Consider the following 22782-nt stretch of genomic DNA (forward strand, 5'->3'; position numbering starts at 1 on the left):
TGCAGAAAGTAAGATCTTAGTGCAAGTCATTTATATAATAAGGTTCTTCTTTCATAATCGTTCCCTCTTTTTACCTGTATGCTAAGGCGGATAACGAGGATAAGGTAGTCCAACCACCTGTCTCTAGAAGTGTTATATTCACAAGGCAATTTGCCTGCTTGTGGGAAGAAACACCCCAGATAAAGTGGAGAGGAAACTCTCCGGTCCACACCCAAGATCGGCTAACTTTGGCTATGTCTCAGAAAGATCCTAAGCTCCTTACATCAAACCAAGGACACTCCTTCCCAGGCACTTGGTTGCAAAGCAACCGCACAGACATAACAATGTTCTAAGATATTAATTATTGCAAATGGCTATTTATATTATACATTTTTAGATTTTAAATGAATTTTACTAGTACTTTTTAAATTGGTCATTAATCAAGTTCCTCTTTGGATTTGTAAAAATTGCATTGTTCATTGTCCTTATACTTTGTCACTATTTTCACAGTTTACTTAATCTAGAATTTGGTATTATTTTATATAAGTTTAAGTCTGTATTCAAGTCACTTCCCTGACAGTAGAACAGAAGAAACAATTACATTATTTCATCTCCAAAATAGTTTTAAGGTAGCAGGTTCCATTTTACTGTTTACAGAAAGAATATAGCATGATAAGTTATTCTTTTCTTGTTTTTTTACTAGCGTAATAGTTTCATAGCATCCTATCTTTTAATCATTCCACTGTAGGATAAACATTGGGAATGTATATGTTCTGCAATTGGATAAGTAATTGATATTGTTAAACAAAGAACTGCTAGTCATCTATGTTCATTATGTCAACTCAGAGGAAGAAAAATTAAAAATTATCGAGAATAGAAGAAACATGCAAATTGCTTCAAAGTATTTTCAAATTTCTCAAGTGCTGATTTAGGTTGTCAGACTGTATTTCATTTTGTTCTGATCAAATGAAACACAATGACAATGCATTTTTTTATCAAGAATTGCTCGCGGGTAAAAACTTACATGCAGTGCTTGAAAAGAGACACTTGCATTCAAATGAGCACCAATAATTAACAACTGTTTACATCATGTGACAAAAAGGAAACATTGCATGATGTTTTTTTGAGGCTTCAGAGAAAGCAACTGACACAATGAAAAATTGGTCCTTGTTGGGGATCTAAATAACAGAGTAGGAAACGATTGTCAGACACACAAAACTGTTTTGGGAAAATTTGGAGAAAAGAGCAAAGCTAATAATAATGGCAAACACTTGTTGGATTTCTGCTCAGGAAATGGACTAGCTATTACTAACACCATGTTCCAACATAAACATGTGCACAAATTCACATGGAGAGAAGAGGCAAGGAATAAGAAAAGTCTCGTAGACTATGTTATTGTTGATAGTGATGTTTTCTCACTGGTGCACGACACCATAGGATTTGAAATTGCAAGTGATCACCATTTAGTCTTGAGCAGAATTAACTTGAATTTCATATTGAAAAGAAAAACATATAAGCAAGTTTTAAAGCAAATAAAAGTTGAGCAGCTCTCAGATGTGAACTGTAGACTAAAATACACAAATATTATTCAAGAAAAAATGAAAGAGTTTGAGAACAGCAACAAAAGAGATTCAGTGGCAAGCCTTGAAGAAAACACTAATTGATTCAGCTGAGAGGCATGTGGTGAGGTTGTCTGCAAGGATAGAAAAATCAGAACTCCATGGTGGACACAGCAAATTAAAGAGGCAGTGAAGGAAAAGAAGAAAGCATACCATGCTTTCTTCTTTTCCTGCATGGCAAATAAGTCAGTTTGTGCTCTTAGAGAATACACAGACAAATGTAAGAAAGCTAAACACTGTGTTAAACTAGCTAAACAAAAGTCATGTGAAACTTTGGTAAGAACATAGAAAACAAATATTAAAAGGGTGGCAAGATATTCTGGAGTTTGTTGAAGAAGCTCAGAAATGGAGGAAAGAGTGCTGTAAAAGGAATGAGAGATGATAAAGGTGATATGGAAAACAGGAGAAAAAGATATCCTTGATGTATGGAGTAATTATTTGGAAAAATTGCTAAATGAAACAAGCAGCGATAGCACAGTGGTAAAAAAACACTCAACATGCATACAGTCAGGAATACATATCCATACTTGAAGTAGAAAAAGCCATCAAAGGCTAGAAATGTTCAAAGGCAGCTGGAGTCAATGATATTCGACCAGAAATACTCAAGTATGGAGGTATAAAAGTCTTCCAGTGGCTCCACTGCATAGTTCAGAAGGCCTGGACAGAGCAACGAATCCCGGATGACTGGGGTAGAGCTCTCATAGTACCCATATATAAAAAAAGGGAAATAAAATTGAATGTGAGAATTACAGAGGTATTTTTCTACTGAGTGTTCCTGGTAAGATTTATGCCAGTACACTTGAGGAATGGTTGAGAAAGATTGTGGAAGAGAAGCTTGTGAAGAACAAGCTGGATTGAGGCCAAATAGAAGCTGTCAGGATCAGATTTTCACTTTACAATAAATAGTTGAGAAATTGTGGAAAAATAACAAGGATCTGTAATAAATGATATACACAAATTGTCAACAAGTTTCACCAGCTATTCTGTCTGGCTTCTTCAGAACAAGTATAATGGTACACACTAATGTTTGCTAGTAAAAAAGAAGAATGGAGTAGCACAATCAAATAAATTCAAACTGACGCAAAACATCATAAGCACGGAGCGTGGTGTCTCAGTCATTGTTTATTGAGCGCGCTGTATAGTTTTTAGCGAAATGAAATTCTGGTAAGCTGAGTGAATTTATTATGCTTTTCCAGATGTCTTTCAGAATCATTCCTTGATTTCTGTTTAGATTTTTTTCCCGAATGGAGTACAACCGCAACCTCTTTTAAGTTTCTACATCAGAAATCTTCTTCTATATAAGGCATGGAGCTGTTATCCCAATCGATGGTGTGGTTAGTGATCGAGAAGTGATGGGCTAATCCTGAAGTATCTGTTCTGTTGTTGTTCAAGTTCCCTATATGTTATTTTCTTCGAATTTCCAGGCTTCTTGATGTTTGGCCTGTGTAATTTAATCCACAGGAACACGGGATGTTGTATACACCTGCGTATTTGAAGAAGGCATTAATGTTCTTAGATCTTAAAATGTGGCGTATAGTTTTGATAGGTTTGAGAGCAACTCTGACGTTGAAAGACTTCAGGAGTTTGGCTATTTTTGTTGAAACTGAGCCTGCATAAGGGATGACGATGGACGATGTATATTGCATGACAAGGGGTTGTTGCTGTGGAGGGTCTCTATGAAGAATCTTTTTGATTATATTTTTTGGGTAACCATTGTTTACTAGTGTTTGAGATATGACAGTGAGTTCATCAAGAAGATCTTTTTCTTCTGAGATAATATTGATCGCTCTATTTTTAAGCATATGCATTATGCTGAGTTTTTGCACAATATGCTGAGACGATTTGAAGTGCAGGTAACGTCCAGTGTCTGTTGGTTTTCAATAGATTGTGAGCTGGATTTTTCCATGCTCACAATGGGAAAAGGGTTTCCCATAAATCCTTCCCCTTCCTCTAAAAAACAGTTTCTAATTTCAGCCCCCTTTTTTCATCTTTCCCATCCTACAAAAAAGCGCTCCATCCATCCTTAAATATAATATGTATATATATATTATATATAAAAATACCCGTTTTTTTTTTTTTTCAAATTAATTCTCCCACATTGCCACCCCCCCCCCCTCACTCCCCTTTCAATACCATAACAGCAGAAGTATGCACACCAGAAAGAAGACAGGCAACATCCAAAAAAAAGGTATGTGTGAATTTTCTTCTATTATGCTACATATATTTGTCTCAAAAAATATACCTGCAATGCCCTAAGAATTCTTGAGTAAAAAGTCAATGACATTAAAAAAGGGGCACTCCTAAACAGAAGCAGGCAAAATAGTCATAAAAATAATAGTTTTTAAGAGGATTAACATGGGAGTTTTCCCAGAAAAAATACCTAAAAAAATGCCAGCCTGGCTAGCTGAGTGGTTAGCGTGTCCGCTCTCCAGTTAAGAGGCTGCGGGTTCAAATCCCGCCATGGGCATGGATGTTTGTGATGTGGAAATACCAGTGGTGGTGGTGGTTAGTGGTAGATGGTGTTAGTGTAGTTGTGGTCAGTTGGTGGAAGCAGAGTTGTAGACTAGATGCCCTCCCTCGATTAGTCTTTGGACTCCCTGGAGGTGACAAATAATAATAAATATATAATTTATAGTCTAACCAAGTGAAGAAAACTTCCAACATTGTTCTCTAATCCAGAGTAATTTATTAACAAGGTGCGACACCTTTTGGCAACTCGTATAGGTAAACATGACTTCTGCATTGTTTCAACTTTGGTATCACCTCTGGGTCTGGCTCCCGTTGAAGAGACTTCAATAAAGGTTGAAAAGGGGCTGGGTAGTGACCCTTCCCATAATGCATAGCATTATACATGTCTGCAAGGAGATATGCTTTGCATTATGGGAGATACTAAGGCAAGTGATGAGAAGTTTGTCCACCTTTGCCACGAGTTGCCCCAGTCCTGAAGATACTACAGGCACAAACTTTATTTGCTTACACTTGGATAAAGGATTAAACTAAATATATAAGTTAAGATCTGACAATGTTGGAGTCTTGACAGGTAACAGATTGATTTGGAGGAAAATTGTAGATAGAAAGTGGTGATGTAAATTTTTCATGTAGTACTATCATATCCTGTACACCCCTTGAGGGTACATGTCAGGAATTTGATGATGAATTGACTGTAAAAAGACCATCATGCTTCATCACAGTAAATTTAGAAGAGAAAGACTTTTTTAAGAATCTGCTGCTGCTCTTACAAATCAGCCTAATTTGAATAAATATGGTTGCATACAACTTCCCAAAATATGGGAAACGCTAATACTTCAAGATCCTGGTTCACATCCTAGGCCACCAACATGTGTCCATAGAGGGCATTTGAAATGTAGAAAAAGCAACACAAATTTTGTTAGCAGTTTATTTTATATACATATATACAAATAAAATAAAAACTAAGTAACAATATAAGCAAGCATGCTTTGAGAATTACAAATTGAAATCATGTGATATTCATTCACATTGTTACAATAATAATGAAACTCAAATAAAAAGGCCAAAGTTGAACATTTCACCAGGATAAATCTGTGAAATGATAGCTTGCATTAATACCTTTTTATGACAGAAAAAGAATTCCCTCTCCCAACTGGTTTAGGTGGAGTGGGTGAAATTGGTGGTGTAAAAAGGTCATCACTTTCCTCTCCACTTTGATTATCTTTAGAAGAGGCAAAAATCTTTTTAGAAGTACGTTTACTTCCCCAATCATTTAATTTCATACTCTTCTTAAGTGGGGTGCATGATCCTGGCTGCGTGGATTTTTCTGTTGGGAGAAAAATTACTTCTCAGTGCAAGATTACATAATGCTATACTAGAATATCAATTAAAACTGGTTTAATTGATTTAAAATTTTAACGATTATTCTAGTATACAATGTCATTTCCTGAAAAATTAAAAGCACTGCATTCAGAATCCCTCCCCCCCAACATTTGAACAATTTTTATTCACAAAAGCTTGCTTTTCTGATTTGGTATAATTTTTTTGAGTTGAACTGTTTACATAGTTATGATGCTCCCCCCCCCCCCCCCCGACCCAATGAAGGAAAATGGATGCAAGTGAATCTGTTTCAAACAAAAGTAAAACTAATGAAGTTTACAATTTGAATACATATCACTGAACAAGCTAAAAGATTGATGTGTGGCTGGTATTTATGCCAATATAATATTCTAGGGTCAACTGTGAAAAACAATGATGCACATGAAAACATCAGGAGAGTGGTTAAGATTGAAAATTCAATTGTAAGTTACATTTCCCTATCAGAATTGAATAATTTTCTGAGGACTCTGATAATGACTGGAGATTATGAATAAAACCACATTTCTAATGAACTTTTGTTCAATAGTTAATTTCATGAAAAAATATTGAGAGCCCTTGAGATTGCTAAAGGGAGAAAGATAACTGGTTAAAGACATAGCCTGTAAGGAATGTGCAGAAATTCAAAGAACATGTGATCCCATGTTCAACCCTTATCTTCTTATGGGACATATATGGAATATTAGGTATACTATCTATTAGGATACTGAGCAAATGAAGGTGGGATGGGAATTGGGTGGTACAATACGATGAAGTATCATGCTAATAGAGGAGTCATTCAAAAGAACCTGCTGTTTTTGTCAAACAGCAGATTTCACAAACATAAACAGCAAAAAGTCAGCTAATAGAACAAACTTAACCCCTGCCAAACTGAAGATTGGCATCATCAATATAAAAAGCATAGAAAAGAAAGAAGTAAAATGTAGAAGAATTAGAGAAAAGTGGCGCATTGCCATAAATTGGAGTTAAGAGACAGAGGAATAGGAGTGATACTCCAAATAACAACAATTCGATGCCATATGAAATATAGCATCCAATCGTTGTTGGTTGGGAAAATGAAAGAAAAAGTGAATTTGAAAAGTATGAAAGTGCCAGAAACTGGAAATAAGGAGAAGGTATTATACAGAGACTGGATGATAAGCAGTATACTTAAAGAGAAAATGATGAAAGCATGTTTCCTAGGTATGAAAATTAAGGATGTTAGTGAAGCTGTTAGTTTGCATAAGGAAGAAGTGAAAGAGTTGATTGTTTTGAGTCTAGGAGAAATGATTTGAAAGGGAAGAAATATGCAAAGAGAGAGAGAGAGAGAGGATATGAAAGTGTTAAATATTTTATTTATGGTCGCTTATACTTAATCGGTTGTTCCTTGATTTAATCCTTTCTTATTTTAACCTTACTCAATTTTAGTCCTACCAGCTGCTCTATTGTTATGTCGCTTGCTTCCTCTATATTATATCTGATTCTACCTCTGAATAGCCCTCCTTCTAATCTACTGTCATGCCCTTAAAATATTAATTCAGATTTATCTCCTCTTCAGATATTGGCAAAATTTTTATTATGCTGTGCCAGCCAACATCCTATAACAGAGGAGACTCTTGTTCAGGGAAATAATTCTAAATTCAAAAGGAATACACACAATAATTAATCTCACGCTAGCGCTTTGCAGATTCAGTTAGCAGTCGTGACTCGAATCTCACTTAAGCAATTATATCTAAATTCCTTCCCGTCAAAAGATTCTATTTTATAAGCAGTGGTTTGAATTCATAATCAGGCATAAACTCAGGTATAAGGTACAAAACATGTTTATTGGAAAAACATAAAACATTTACAGTTAAGAAAATTCAAATACTCAATGGATCAAAATTCACTCTAAGTTAAGATTCATACTAAATCGCAATGAATCTGAGTATGCTAAATCCTTCAATTACGAAAGGATAAGATTAAGTGCAAGCATACTACTACTAGGATATAATTCCTTTCACAAGTTATTCACAGAACATGCATTGAACACTTTCATTAATACTCTCTAAGACTATCTTAATTCTAAATTTCATTAAGCAAGCCTAGCCATTCTCAATCAATATACTGCCTATCAACAATTCTTGTTTGTTTCACGGGGTCTTAATTAATTCAATCAATTTCTCACTTAGTTCTCTATGTCCTTTAGTTTACAGTATACACAAATTTCTTATTCTTCTAAGTGATTTTTAACACAGAATGAAAATCTTTACATTACCGGATCCTTTCAGATTTCATGCCGCCATCTCATGTAGATCTGGATTACCTTACTGTATATTCATCGGCCGTCTTTGCACCTGGCGATGTACTACGCTTTTCTTTTAATCGTTTCCAACTGTGGCGTGCTGTCTATCACTCTGCGGGAAACTTTCTCCAATGGGACATTCTGCTAAGGCTCGATTCCGTATAGGCCATCATATCGCGATCAGCTCTGCTTGGAAATCTTCAAGCATTCTCAAGAAAAGAACCTGCCACCCATCATCACCGTAGTCGATCCACCGCCTCTCTCACGAATCCTCTGACAAACTTCCAAACCTCGAATCCAGGAACCGAAAAGGAAAAAGCCTCTAAAATGGCATGCTTCGTCTTTTATTCACCCTTTTCGGGCGCCCTCTATTCGATGTGGTTTTCACCCATGAACCCCATCATTCATGCCCCTTGGGTGATCCTACACTCCCCCTAATCTGTTAGGTTACGTTATTCCAGGTAGCCATTCTGACGTCATTTTCCACGTAGGCATAGCCTCCATCACTACGCTCGACTCATACAGATTATACGCAATTATTCCAGATTACTACTTTTCTCAGAATTTCGTAATGTACTAGACAGCTTAATGGGAATTACAAATAACTTAACAATTCCCTTACACAATTCTTACTATTTTGACACAAAATTCTCTGCTTCTCATTTCAGTTATGCAGGAATAACTCTCACTATATGGCACACATGAACTACACATTATTACATAACATAAAATAATATTTCACAATTATTAGCTGATGTGCAGATATCTCTTTAATTAGTAGTATTTATCATGTTAAATCCTGAATAAAGAATTTTCTTGTAAAGCTCTCCATTCAGGATCTAACAAAAGTGTTGTTGAAAGAAAAGAAAATGAAGAGTAAGGAAGTAAAGATTGTGAATGTGCTGCCTCGATATGGTAGGACAGAATTGAGAAGAGTCATGATTGCTAATGATTCAATGAGAAGATTGTGCAGTTTATAGATGAAGAGAGTGAATTGGATGAAAGGACTTATATATATATATGTGTTTGATGGAATACATTCGAATGGTTTTAAGTTAGATGTTTGGAGAAAGTGTTGTTTAGTGAGAGTTTGGAAGTGCAAAACTGATGAAACTTGCAATATTAGGGAGGATGCAATCAAGCATGTGTTTGGTCATCCCTGTGATAAATGAGCATGTGCATAGAAATGATCATGCAATGCTGCATGTGATTTCACAGGTTTCCGAATTGAATGGGTTGGTAATGACATTACACAATGGCAATTGTGGGTATAAGAGGATGATGAAATGCATGTACACAAATACCAGAAGTATCAGGAATAAGGGAGAGGAGTTTTTGCCATTTATCAGCCTGACTTGGCCAAAAATTATAGGCATCAGTGAGAGTTGGTTGACAGAAAATGATATAATTACAGGGATAGAATGTAAACAGAAGAAGAGAAAATCAAGAAGAAATGATTTACACAAGAAACACTGAAGTTAGTACAGGAGAAAAGAATGTTGAAGATAAGAAGGGATACATCAGAACAAATAGAAGAGCAACATAGAAGAAAGTGTAATGAGGTGAAAAAAACAGTCCGAACGGATAAGATGAAATGGTTAGAAGCCCAATGCAACAATATAGAACAGTACCATGGAGGTATACAAAATGATCAGAACCATTAATAGAAAGTGGCAACCAAAACAGACCACAATTAAAGATGAAAAAGGCAAAGTATTGATGAATAAAGAAAAATTTGTACAGATGTGGATAAGATACTGTAGTGAGTTATATGAAGAAAAACTAGATTCAGATAGCATTGGGAAACTGACTGAAGAATTGAAGCAAATATCACCACCAGGTAATGAGCATGATATGGACATTTTAAGAGGAGAGGTAGAAAAAGCAATAGGACAGCTAAAACACAACAAGAGTCCTGGTAACGATAACATTACTAGAGAAATTATTAAATATGGTGGTGAAAGTATGGTTACAGAAATGCACCAACTATGTAATATGGTATGGAAAGAAGGGAAAATGCCACAGGAGTGGGTGAAATTAATATTAGTGACACTATACAAGAAAGGAAATAAGCTAGATGTAAAAATTATAGAACAATTGCCTTGATAAGTCACCTTGGTAAAGTGATGATGATCATATTGACAGAAATATTGAGAACACAATTGGAAGCATACCTTGCAGACGAGCAAGCAGGATTTAGAAGGATAGAACTACAATTCAACAGATTTCGACAATGAGGTTAATAGCAGAGAAAGCTAGGAGAAAAAACAAAAACATATATACTTGCTTTGTTGATTTTCAGAAAGCATTGCATTTGACAGTATCGACCAGAAAGTGACATAAGCAATTCTGGAATCCTAAGGAATTAATAAAAAACTAATAGCTATATTAAAAAATGTTTATCAGAATGCAGTTGCAGCAGTTAGAATTGGTGATGATTTGGGGAAATGGTTTAAAACAAGCAGAGGTACTAAACAGGAAGACCCAATATCACCAAGCATTTTCATCGCACATTTAGAAAGGGCAACGGACAAATTGAAGGAAGATGCCAAAGGAATATCTGTACACGGAATGAGAATTAACAATCTGAAATTTGCAGATGACATTGTTATTATTGAAGAAGACGAAAGAGAACTACAAAAAACACTGGAACTGTTAAATGAGGAAGGAAAGAGATTTGGACTTGTTATGAACTTGGAAAAAACAAAGACAATGGTATTTGGTGAGAAGAACACGAAACAAAAGATACAAGTGGATGGAACTGATATAGAAAATGTAGAACAATTCACATAATTGGGAAGTAAACTGACACATGACTTGGACTGTAAAAAAAAAATAAAGATCAGGATTGCAAAGGGAAGAACAAATCTGAAGGCCATGGATAACATCTGGAAAAGTAAAATAATCAGTCTGCAAACAAAACTAAGAGTACTGGAAACATGCATCTTCAGCGGTGTACTGTACGGATCTGAAACGTGGGTAATAAATAAAGAATCAAGAAAAAGAATTTTGGCATTTGAAAGAACTTGTTACAGGAAGATTCTAAGAATAGGATGGGTACAGAAAATCACCAATGAAGAGCTCTATCAGAAGATACAAACAAAAGAGAATCTAATGCAGAAGATTATAAAACAGAAGCTGCAATTATTTGGACACATCTGTAGAATGAGTGAGGACCAGAAGATAAAGACATTTATGTTTGGTATTTTGGATGGTTTAAACAAAAGAGGTCGACCATACAGAGAATGGATAGACATGGAATAGGTGTACAAAAACTGCAACACTGTACACTGGACAAAGAAAGGTGGAAGAAGATAGTGAAACAGGCATCAGACATCAACGGGCAGTGAGCCCATGGTTCGTGATGATGATGATGATAGAATGTAAAAAGTTTGCACCTGAAGTATTTTCAGGACTGCGAGAATGGGTAGACGATATAAAAGACTGGTGTAGAATGGGTATACAAAAACTGCGACACTGTGCACTGGACAAAGAAAGGTGGAAGAAGATAGTGAAACAGGCATCAGACATCAACGGGCAGTGAGCCCATTGTTCGTGATGATGATGAAATGTAAAAGGGCATTGTATTTTCAGGAAGGATAGTGGGAATAGAACATGAGGTGGAGTATTGCTGATAATATGATGGAAGTTTTTTCACTGGCTATGCTACTAATTATATATTTGGTTTAATCCTTTATCCAAGTGTAAGCAAACAAAGTTTGCACCTGAAGTATTTTCAGGACTGCAACAACTCACGGCAAAGGTAGTATAAGTTCTCATCACTTGCCTTAGTATTCCATAATGCAAAGCACATATTCCTGCAGACATGTATAATGCTATGCATTAAGGGAAAGTTTGCTACCTAGACTAGTTTAGACCTTTATTGAGGTCTCATCAGTGGGAGCCAGACCCAGAGGTAGTGATACCAAGGTGGAAGTAATGGAGAAGTCATATTTCCATATGCCAGTTGCCAAAAGGTGTCACACCTTATTATTAAAATTCTCTGGATTAGAGATGAGTTGAAAATACTTCAGGTGCAAACTTTGTTTGCTTACACTTGGATAAAGGATTAAACCAAATATATAATTGGTAGCATAGCCAAGTGAAAAAACTTCCATCAACTCATCTCTAATCCAGAGAATTTTAATAATAAGGTGTGACACCTTTTGGCAACTGGCATATGGAAATATGACTTCTCCATTACTTCCACCTTAGTATCACCACCTCTGGGTCTGGCTCCCACTGATGAGACCTCAATAAAGGTCTAAACCAGTCTAGGTAGCAAACTTTCCCTTAATGCATAGCATTATACATGTCTGCAAGGATATGTGATTTGCATTATGGGATACTAAGGCAAGTGATGAGAACTTATACCACCTTTGCCACGAGTTGCCCCAGTCCTGAAAATACTTCAGGCACAAACTTTGTTTGCTTACATTTGGATAAAGGATTAAACCAAATATATAATTGCTGATAATAGTTGAAAAATTACAACCAACAAAATCAGAAGTTAAAGAGGATTTTAGGCCTAAGGGAGATGGTCATTTGTCTGGTGTGAGATAGAGACCAATTGGGAAAAATACATTGTTGGTGCTACTTAAGATGAGCTTGTTTCCTTCCCACTCAGCTCAAAGCTCTGAGGTTTACAGTTCCACACGTGGTCGCAGCAGTAATAGTGTAAACTTTCATGTTTTTATATTGTCATAGTATCCTATACTCCTGATGATATAGATGTCATGTATCGGCAAATTAACACAATGAGTGAAAGCTGAACAATCATCATATTATGGGAGATTAACCATGGGAACATAGATTGGAAGTAAGGACATGGAAAGATGGAAGTGGAATTTATACAATTGCTAAGGGATAATTACTTGAAACAACATGTTATAGATGAGAGAAGGACCAAGGGTTTGAGAGTGCTGGATCTGGTATTAACATCATAAGATACTATTACCATAGCTAAGATGGACACTTCATCTCCATTTGGGGAGAGTGATCATGCAGTCTTGCTCTGGGAAGTGGCCAAATGTGGAATTCTCTATCAAGAAAGGGTTTATGTTGAACTACAAAGCTGGAAATAATGACAGACTTAAGAGGCATCTTGGATCAGTTGCTATGACTCGAGAAGCTGCAAGGAAAGAATGTCAGTTGTGCATGGGAAGTGGTTGGAGATTGTTCGAGAGAAGCAGTATCAGACCGCATATCCAAGGTCAGGAGGACAAATCAAGTGGTAGATTAAGTGGATGAGTAGAGATAAAAAGCAAGAGCTACAAAAAAAAAAAGAAAACACTGTGGAGAGAATATGTAAAGCAAAAGGTGATCAGCATACTCATGAGCAATAGGAAGTGCAAGCAATAAAGGTGATTAGTATGGTAAGAAAGGCCAAATCAGATTATGAAAGAAAATCTGCTAAGCAGACAGAGCTTTTCAGCGCTTTACTTGCTACATATAGCAAGTAAGAGGGAAAATGACTATGGTAGGATGACGTTAAGCAATGCTCATGGTAAGAAGACAGATGCAAAGAAATTTAGTTGAGTTTCTGAGTGATCATTTTGCAAAGGTGTATTGTGTCATCTAGGTGGAGATTATGCAGTTGCTGATATGATGGAAATGCATATCAAAACTGAGGTAGATGAACAGGAGGTATTCAGCATGCTGAAAAATTTCCATGTGAATACAGCAAGAGTGAATGGCATGTCAGCCCATGTACTAGGTGAATTTGCAAGAGAAATGGAATTGCCTCTGATGAAGTAATATAATCTAAGTTTCAGTTTTGGCAAGGTTCCAAGGAGTGAAAAGTGGTAAGACAGTCCCTTTGCATAAAGATGGATCCAAGACAAAGGTAGCAAACTAACGGACCAATTAATATATCACAAGTAGTTGTTAAAGTATTGAAAAAGTTGGTTAATGGTAAAATCCAACAGTAAGTGGATAGGGATATGATATTCATTAGTAGGCAGCATAGCTTTGTAAAGGGTAGGTCCTGTCTTAGTAATTTATTCACATTTTATAATAAAGTGACAGCAGAACTAGAAAGGAAATGGCTACAACACGATACAGATTTTTGGTGAGATAGCTGAATTTGTTAAAATTTGGAGAATGCTGTAGTGCAGCAGGGTATTCCAGAATAGCATCTTAGATTTATATCTGCTTCTTTATATTATAGAAGGGAGGTTCTCCCATCAGATCCTGTGATCTGTATCAATGGCATGATCCAATGGGGATGAGAAATTCCCTTTTACACAAAAGCAGACAAATCTGACAGATTATTTTAAAATATGCCAATGGCACTCTAACATTCTTCAAATCTTAGCAAACTCGGCTGTCTTACTTTACCAAAAATCTGAGAGATCATCATCTTGAGACCCTCAACAAGATTCTATTACCACAACCCATAGCGGGAGTGCCAGTTAGAACCTTGGGATCCTGCCCTTCACATGTTGCAGCCTACATGCACATGCTTAAAGGTATTTCTTTATACCCATGAAGATGCCTAGATGTCTAAGGTGAAATACTGGCATATTAATTTAACTAAATAAATTTAATTCATTAATTAACTGTGTTTCCTCCTCTAAAATCAGTCTAAATATCCATAGCAGATTAAAAGCTCACAATGTTTTAATGAATAGCTATTAACTTATCTTTTGAAGTCTTCTGCAACAAGTGTGAAAAGCAACATTTTTTTTTTCCCTTATAACTTTATGCTCCCTATTTTCCTGAATTTTCAAGACATAGCAACAATGCATGTAATAAGTGACATAAAAATTTAATTTGCATTCCACAAAGAACAGTACTGTATGCTTAGAAGCTTACAGTTGGAAACTGAGAACAAGATAATTCTCTCTTCCATAACCTCCCATGTTGCTTTGCTAGTTTGGTCTGAGCAACTGTTGAAAAGTCACCATTTTTCAAGGATGGTAACTGAGTTCACCTCAAACACTTCAATTTTTTTATGTGGTTCCCATCCACAAAAGGTTATTGGTAAACCTACCATAGATTGGGATAAGGTTTTTTTTCTCATTTTTATCAATTATATACGGAGGCTGTTCAATAAGTTATAAGACTATATTTATAGAGAAAACAGATTACCTTTAATCGTCATCATTTACATGGTCTTTTTCGAAGTAACTACTGTGAGATGTGATGCATTTGTCCCAACGTTTCGTCCGCTTCTTTAACACATGTGAAAGTCCGTTTTTTGAGAGTTGTTTCAAAACCGCATCCGCAACTTTTACACATGCTTTGTTGCTTTTGAAATGGCGGCCTCTTAGTGGTTTCTTGAGCTGAGGAAACAGCCAGAAATTGCACGGTGCGAGATCAGGACTGTATGGAGGGTGTGGTAGGATATTTATGTTGTTCTTCTGCAAAACGTCCACTACACAACCAGCAATATGTGGCCTTGCATTATCGTGGTGCAATAAGAAGCCATTCTTCAGCAATGGACGCTTCCTTTTGACATGCTGTACCATTGTCCGTAAAACATCTGCATAGTATGTAGCCGTTTAAAGTATTCCTGGGTTCTACAGCGTGTTGGTAAACAATGCCTTCGTAGTCAAAAAACATCATGGTCATAACTTTACCAGCCAATTTTACAGTTTTTGCTTTCTTAGGGGTAGGGGAAGATGGATGCTTCCATTCACTGCTTTGTTGTTTCATTGTAGGGTCATAGTGATACAACCAAGCTTCATCTGCTGTAATGATGCGTTTTAAGAGGTTGTCGCCTTCTTGTTCCAGTCTTTCGTTCCATTCTGTGCACACATCCACTCGATGCTGCATTTACTCTGGTGTCAAGAGTTTGGGAATCCATCTGGCGCAAGCACATTTCAGTCCCAAATGTTCAGCCATGATTGAGTGAACACTTCCCACAGAAATATTCAGGACAACATGCAGCTGGCGTACTGTAATTCTGCAATCCTCCTTGATAATCTCTGCTGTGTTGATCATTGTCTCTGTGATGGATGTTGAAGGTCTTCTTTCATGTTCAAGATCTTCCACATTTTGCCTTCCTTCCTTAAAAGTTTTATGCCAGTGAAAAACACTTGCCCTCAACATTGCTTCATCGTGGAAAACTTTGCGTATTATGTTAAAAGTGTCCAATGCCGATTTTTGCAGATGCACACAAAATTTAATCGCATAACGCTGTTCCAAGGACACTTCCATTTCGACGACTGGTCGCGGCTCGTAGGCACGCTGAAACAAGCTTGCGTTTAGTCACGTGACACTCTGGCACATCAGCCTGTATATGCCATCTATCAACTTCTTTTGTTAATACAGACAGCAACATTTCTTTATTCCACAGAAATTAATATTGTGATGAGTGGTTTCGCAACAGTAAAATTAGTCTTATTACTTATTGAACAGCCCTCGTATATATATATATTTTTGTAATTTTTTAAAATTCATTTTTGCATGGTCAAGAAACCCTGCTTTAGAGACCAAGCATAGAACTTTTTCAATAAATGGGGCAGTGGTCTCATACCAAGAGATGAAATTCATCTTCTACTTAAAGACAATCACAAACATACATGCTCACAGCGAAATTCAAACCCATGATGCGTTGGTTGAAGAATGAGTAAGCTAACCACTTGGCCATTTAAGTGTACAAAATCAAATAAAAATAGAAAAAACAATGTATCCTATCCATGGTATGAATATACTATAGGTTGACAAATAAACCTTTCACAGGTAACACATAATATATAAAGAAATTCTACCAATTTTTCTTTAACACAAATTATTTTTACTATTTACTATCTTCAGGTCTTATGTGACTGCACTAAATCGCCTGGTATTTAAATTTAGTAAGTTACTTTTTAGGTGTTACTAGATTTTAAATTTTCATTCACAACACTAGTATAAATGTATTAACAACTTATTTTGAATCACGGAAATTCATGAATTATTTTTTGAGTAGTTATTTGAAATAAGTAGTCATGAACTGTTACAAAAATATTCAGAGTAGGACTGCAAATAAGATAAGGAGTATTGTTGTAGCACACCTTTACTAGTCCTGAATGAAAAGAGTAATGTGGTCCCTAGGTGAAATCTGCTACAAGGGATGGACATGCTTTTTAATGGCTAAAGGTGAGCAGAGACTAAACAGCACAAATGCTGGCATATGCACACACACACACTGAATGAAATTTACACAGGAATTCATTAAAAGTGTGGGATCTCAACAACACAGGAAGTTTAGTTCTACTAGTGGATTACCTCCAGCTGAGAAGTGAAGTGCAGTTATTCCTTCTGGTTTTCTATTGGATAACTTTAAAAAAAAAAAAAGAGCCAACATTTATATTTTTCTTTCTTAACAAGGGGAAATAGTGTTCAGGATATTTTCTGCACACATTTTTGAAACCAAAAATATGAGGGCATGCTAAATGTTGTTATAGATGGCAAACCATTTCTGCCTTTTTAACAAATTTATATAGCATTTACATATCAGAAAAGAAGGCTGTTTCTTTGTTCAATGTCTTATAGTGCAAGTGCAGCTGTGGCCACACTGCATTAGTAAATGATCATAGCAGTTTACAATTTTAATTGTAGTAAACATGGTATAAAACAATATACATAAGAATATATATAAATGTGGTTCTAAAAAGAAAGGTGTAGAAAAACAAATATAAAAAGATATAAAAACCAGAGCTAAAAGTCTATAAAAATGTAAAAAATTTCATAAAGCATAAATACAAATACAGGGTATTAAAAATATACAGGTATCCCTTGAGGGTGCTTAAGGGTCAAAGCTGTATAACTGAGAGGAGACCTCCACATAGCCTTTAAAGGAATATGGAGAACTGACCAGGGTTTCTGACCTAATGTCCAATCCTCACCTTCTTGTGGTGCACCCTGTTGGGTATCTACTCGGATACTGAAAGAACGAGGATGGGCTGGCAATTTCGGATTTTAGCCGGCCAAATTATATTCCTATTGGTTAAACCAAAATAAAAAATGATGGTACAACATGACAAAATTTCATGCTGGCTGGGGCATTGCCCGGTTAAACAAGATCCCCGTTGTTTTCACCAAGGAACCAGGGTGAACAGCGAAAAGTCAGCTACTCGAACAAATCTGAAAATACACCTCAACTCAACGTCACCAGAGTTAAAGATCGGTACTATCAACATAAGAAGCCTGAATGGCAAAGAAATGGAGATAGCTGAGGAATTAGATAAGTACCAGATCGACATAATAGGGGTGACTGAAACAAAAAAGACCAAAACTGGCGAGATCTTTTCTGAGCAATAAATACAAAATGTTATATTCAGGCAATAACAATCAAGGAAAAGAAGGAGTAGCCATAGTATTCAACACAAAATACGAGGCTAATCTTCTTGAATGGCAGTCAGTCTCAAGTAGAGTAATGTGGGCAAATATGAGAATGGGGAACTGGACAATGAGACTTATTTGTGCCTATGGTCCCACAGAAGGTTCTACTAAGGTAGAAGTGGAGGAATTTTTTGAGGCTTTAGAAAAAGCAACTGACACAATGAAAAAGGAAAACTTGGTCCTTGTTGGTGTTCTAAATAGCAGAGTAGGAAATGATTGTGAGACATACAAAAATTTTTTGGGAAAATTTGGAGAAAAGAGCAAAGCTAATAATAATGGCAAATATCTGTTGGATTTCTGCTCAGGACATGGACTGGTTATTACTAACACCATGTTCCAACATAAAAATGTGCATAAATTCACACAGAGAGAAGAAGCAAGAAATAAGAAAATCTCACTGACTATGTTATTGTTGATAGTGATGTTTTCTCCCAGGTGCAGGACACCAGTGTATAGAGGATTTGAAATTGGAAGTGATCACTATTTAGTCTTGAGCAGGATAATATTGACTTTCATATTGAAAAAAATGATATGTAAGAAAGTTTTAAAGCGAATAAAAGTTGAACAGCTCTCAGATGTGAACTGTAGACTAAAAGACACAAAGATTATTGAATAAAAAATGAAAGAGTTTGAGAACAGGAATCAAACCTTAGAGATTCAGTGGCAAGCCTTGAAGAAAGCACTGATTGATTCAGCTAGAGAGGCATATGGTGAAGTTGTCTGCAAGGATACAAAAATCAGAACTCCATGGTGGACACAGGAAGTTAAAGAGGCAGTGAAAGAAAAGAAGAAAGCATATCAAACGTTCCTGGCAAATAAGTCAGCTTGTGCTCTTAGAGAATACAGAGACAAATGCAAGAATGCTAAACAGTGTGTAAAACTAGCTAAACAAAAGTCATGGGAGGACTTTGGCAAGAATATAGAAAATAAATATCAAGAAGGTTGCAAAATATTCTGGAGGTTGTTGAAGAAGCTTAGGAATGGAGGAAAGAGTGCTGTAAAAGGAGTTAGAGATGATAAAGGTGACATGAAAATGGAGAAAAAGATACCCTTGAAATATGGAGTAATTACTTTGAAAAACTGCTAAATGAAACAAGCAGTGATGACAGCACAGTGGTAAAAAACACTAACCAGACACACAGTCAGGAATACATATCTACTTCAAGTAGAAAAAGCCATCAAAGGCTTGAAATTTGGGAAGGCAGCAGGAGTAGATGATATTCGACCAGAAATGCAGAAGTATGGTGGTATAAGAGTCTTACAGTGGCTGCACTGCATAGTTCAGAAAGCCTGGACAGAGGGACGAATTCCCGATGATTGGAGTAGAGCTCTCATAGTACCCATATATAAAAAGGGAAATAAAACTAAATGTGAGAATTACAGAGGTATTTCCTCTGTAATTGGTGAAGAACAAGCTGGATTCAGGCCAAATAGAGGCTGTCAGGATCAGATCTTCATTTTTCGACAAATAGTCGAGAAAGCATTGTAATATAACAAAGATCTGTATTTAAGTTTTGTTGATTTAGAAAAGGCATACGACAAGGTGCCAAGAGAGAAACTATCCAATTCGCTACAGTTATATGGTGTCAATGGGGCATTATATCAAGCAATACTTATTCTGTATTTGAGTTGTAAGTCAGCAGTTAGAATTGAAGGAAGTACAGGAAGATGGTTTAATGTTAAATCTGGTGTCAGGCAAAGATGTACATTATCCCCTCTGTTATTCATTATCTATATGGATCACATTATGAAGGAAAGTGGTATTAAACATGATATCAAAATTGGAGATGTTAATGTCAGCTTTATGAGGATGATGTTATACTTCTAAATAAATCTGCTACAAGTGCAAGATTCTCTGACTAAATTGAATAACTGTTGTAATAGATATGGTATGAAGGTCAGCAATAAAAAGACAAAGACAATGAAAATAGGCAGAATCATTGAAAATGTCAACTGTGTTGTGAATGGAGAATGTGTGGAACAAATAAAACATTTCAGCTACTCAGGCACGATTTTTAGTGAAGATGGTAAATTAAATATAGAAATAGACAACAGAATCAGCAAAGCTGGTATGGTGGGAAGTCAATTGAATAAATTCATATGGAATAAGAGAGAAATTAGTTGTATACAAGACAGTGTTCAAACCAGTTTTAACTTATGGATCTGAGAGCTGGGTCAGAAGTAAAACACATGACCAAAGACTAGAGACCACAGATATGAGAGTCCTGAGAAAGATTAGAGGCATGAACAGATGGCATCAATGGCAATATCATATTAAAAACGAGGATATTAGGAAAGAACTTGACATTGTCAGCATCCAGGAATGCGTTAGCAGAGCTAATCTCAGGTCACTTAAACAGAATGGGCGAAGAAAGATTAACAAAAAAGTGTTCTGTGCTAGGTTGGCAGCAAAACGACTCAGAGGAAGACCAAGATATAGGTGGATTGATACAGTCCAAAGTGCCTTAAACAATAGAAATATAAGATCTGATAATGTTGGAGTCTTGACAAGTAACAGACTGATTTGGAGGAAAATTGTAAATAGGAAGTTAGTAATGATGTAATTTTTTTCATGTAGTACTATCATATCCTCTACACCCCTTGAGGGTACATGGCAGGAATTTGATGATGATGAGGTATCCCTTGATTAACAGATTTAATTAATCCCTCGATGTTACCAAGTATATAAAAATCACGTTAATCAAATATAATAATCAATGGTAAAAATTACAATTCATCCATGATCGCTTATTGTATTAATAATTTGTTTTATAATGTACTCTTTTAAGAAAGATAAAAGATGAATGCAAATCATCATCATCATCATCATCATCAAATTCCTGCCATGTACCCTCAAGGGGTGTACAGGATATGACAGTACTACCTGAAAAAATTACATCATTACTAACTTCCTATCTACAATTTTCCTCCAAATCAGTCTGTTACTTGTCAAGACTCCAACATTATCAGATCTTATATTTCTATCGTCTAAGGCACTTTGTACCATATCAATCCACCTATATCTTGGTCTTCCTCTGGGTCGTTTTCCTGCCAACCTGGCAGAGAACACTTGTTTTGCTAATCTTTCCTCTCCCATTCTATTTAAGTGACCATACCATCTGAGATTAGCTCTGCTAACGCATTCCTGGATGCTGACAATGTCAAGTTCTTTCCTAATATCCTCATTTTTAATATGATATTGCCATTGATGCCATCTGTTCACGCCTCTAATCTTTCTCAGGACTCTCATATCTGCGGTCTCTAGTCTTTGGTCAAGTGTTTTACTTCTGACCCAGCTCTCAGATCCATAAGTTAAAATTGGTTTGAACACAGTCTTGTATACAGCTAATTTAGTGTTCCGACACGATACCAGCTTTGCTGATTCTGTTGTCTATTTCTATATTTAGTTTACCATCTTCAGTAAAAATTGTGCCTAAGTAGCTGAAATGTTTTACTTGTTCCACAGGTTCTCCATTCACAACACAGTTGACATTTTCAATGATTCTGCCTATTTTCATTGTCTTTGTCTTTTTATTGCTGACCTTCATACCATATCTATTACAACAGCTATTCAATTTAGTCAGAGAATCTTGCAGACTTGTAGCGGATTTATTTAGAAGTATAACATCATCCGCATAAAGCAAAGAGCTGACATTGACATCTCCAATTTTGATATCAGGTTTAATACCACATTCCTTCATAATGTGATCCATATAGATAATGAATAACAGAGGGGATAATGTACATCCTTGTCTCACACCAGATTTAACATTAAACCATCTTCCTGTACTTCCTTCAATTCTAACTGCTGACTCACAACTCAAATAAAGACTAAGTATTGCTTGATATAATGCCCCATTGACACCATATAACTGCAGCGTATTGAATAGCTTCTCTCTTGGCACCTTGTCATATGCCTTTTCCAAATCGACAAAACTTAAATACAGATCTTTGTTATATTCCCATGCTTTCTCGACTATTTGTCGTAAAGTGAAGATCTGATCCTGACAGCCTCTATTTGGCCTGAATCCAGCTTGTTCTTCACCAAGCTTTTCTTCCACAATTCTTCTCAACCGTTTCTCAAGTATACTTGCATAGATCTTGCCAGGAACACTCAGTAGGGAAATACCTCTGTAATTCTCACATTCAGTTTTATTTCCCTTTTTATATATGGGTACTATGAGAGCTCTACTCCAATCATCGGGAATTCGTCCCTCTGTCCAGGCTTTCTGAACTATGCAGTGCAGCCACTGTAAGACTCTTATACCACCATACTTCAGCATTTCTGGTCGAATATCATCTACTCCTGCTGCCTTTCCACATTTCAAGCCTTTGATGGCTTTTTCTACTTCAAGTATGGATATGTATTCCTGACTGCATGCCTGGTCAGTGTTTTTTATCACTGTGCTGTCATCACTGCTTGTTTCATTTAGCAGTTTTTCAAAGTAATTACTCCATACTTCAAGGATATCTTTTTCTCCTGTTTTCATTTCGCCTTTATCATCTCTAATTCCTTTTACAGCACTCTTTCCTCCATTCCTAAGCTTCTTCAACAACCTCCAGAATATTTTGCCACCTTCTTGATATTTATTTTCTATATTCTTGCCAAAGTCCTCCCATGACTTTTGTTTAGCTAGTTTTACACACTGTTTAGCTTTCTTACATTTGTCTCTGTATTCTGTAAGAGTAAAAGCTGACTTATTTGCCAGGAACTTTTGATATGCTTTCTTCTTTTCCTTCACT

At 36.2% G+C, this 22782-nt stretch overlaps 1 protein-coding gene across 1 annotated transcript in view; it reads right to left on the reverse strand.

Moving 5' to 3' along the window:
* Nucleotides 1–5030: 5030 nt before the first annotated feature.
* LOC150100523 (uncharacterized) overlaps nt 5031–22782 on the reverse strand; it is a 194435-nt gene continuing 176683 nt past the window's right edge. Inside the window, exon 12 of the mRNA XM_090402683.1 lies at nt 5031–5394. Within this exon, the coding sequence (XP_090258809.1) occupies nt 5180–5394 (215 nt within the window). The 3' untranslated portion in view covers nt 5031–5179. The remainder of the gene's footprint in view (nt 5395–22782) is intronic.

The sequence above is a fragment of the Typopeltis vanoorti genome, chromosome 13, assembly GCF_054136105.1.
Source record: "Typopeltis vanoorti isolate ZY-2024b chromosome 13, IOZ_Tvanoo_1.0, whole genome shotgun sequence".
Classification (NCBI taxonomy): Eukaryota; Metazoa; Arthropoda; class Arachnida; order Uropygi; family Thelyphonidae; genus Typopeltis; species Typopeltis vanoorti.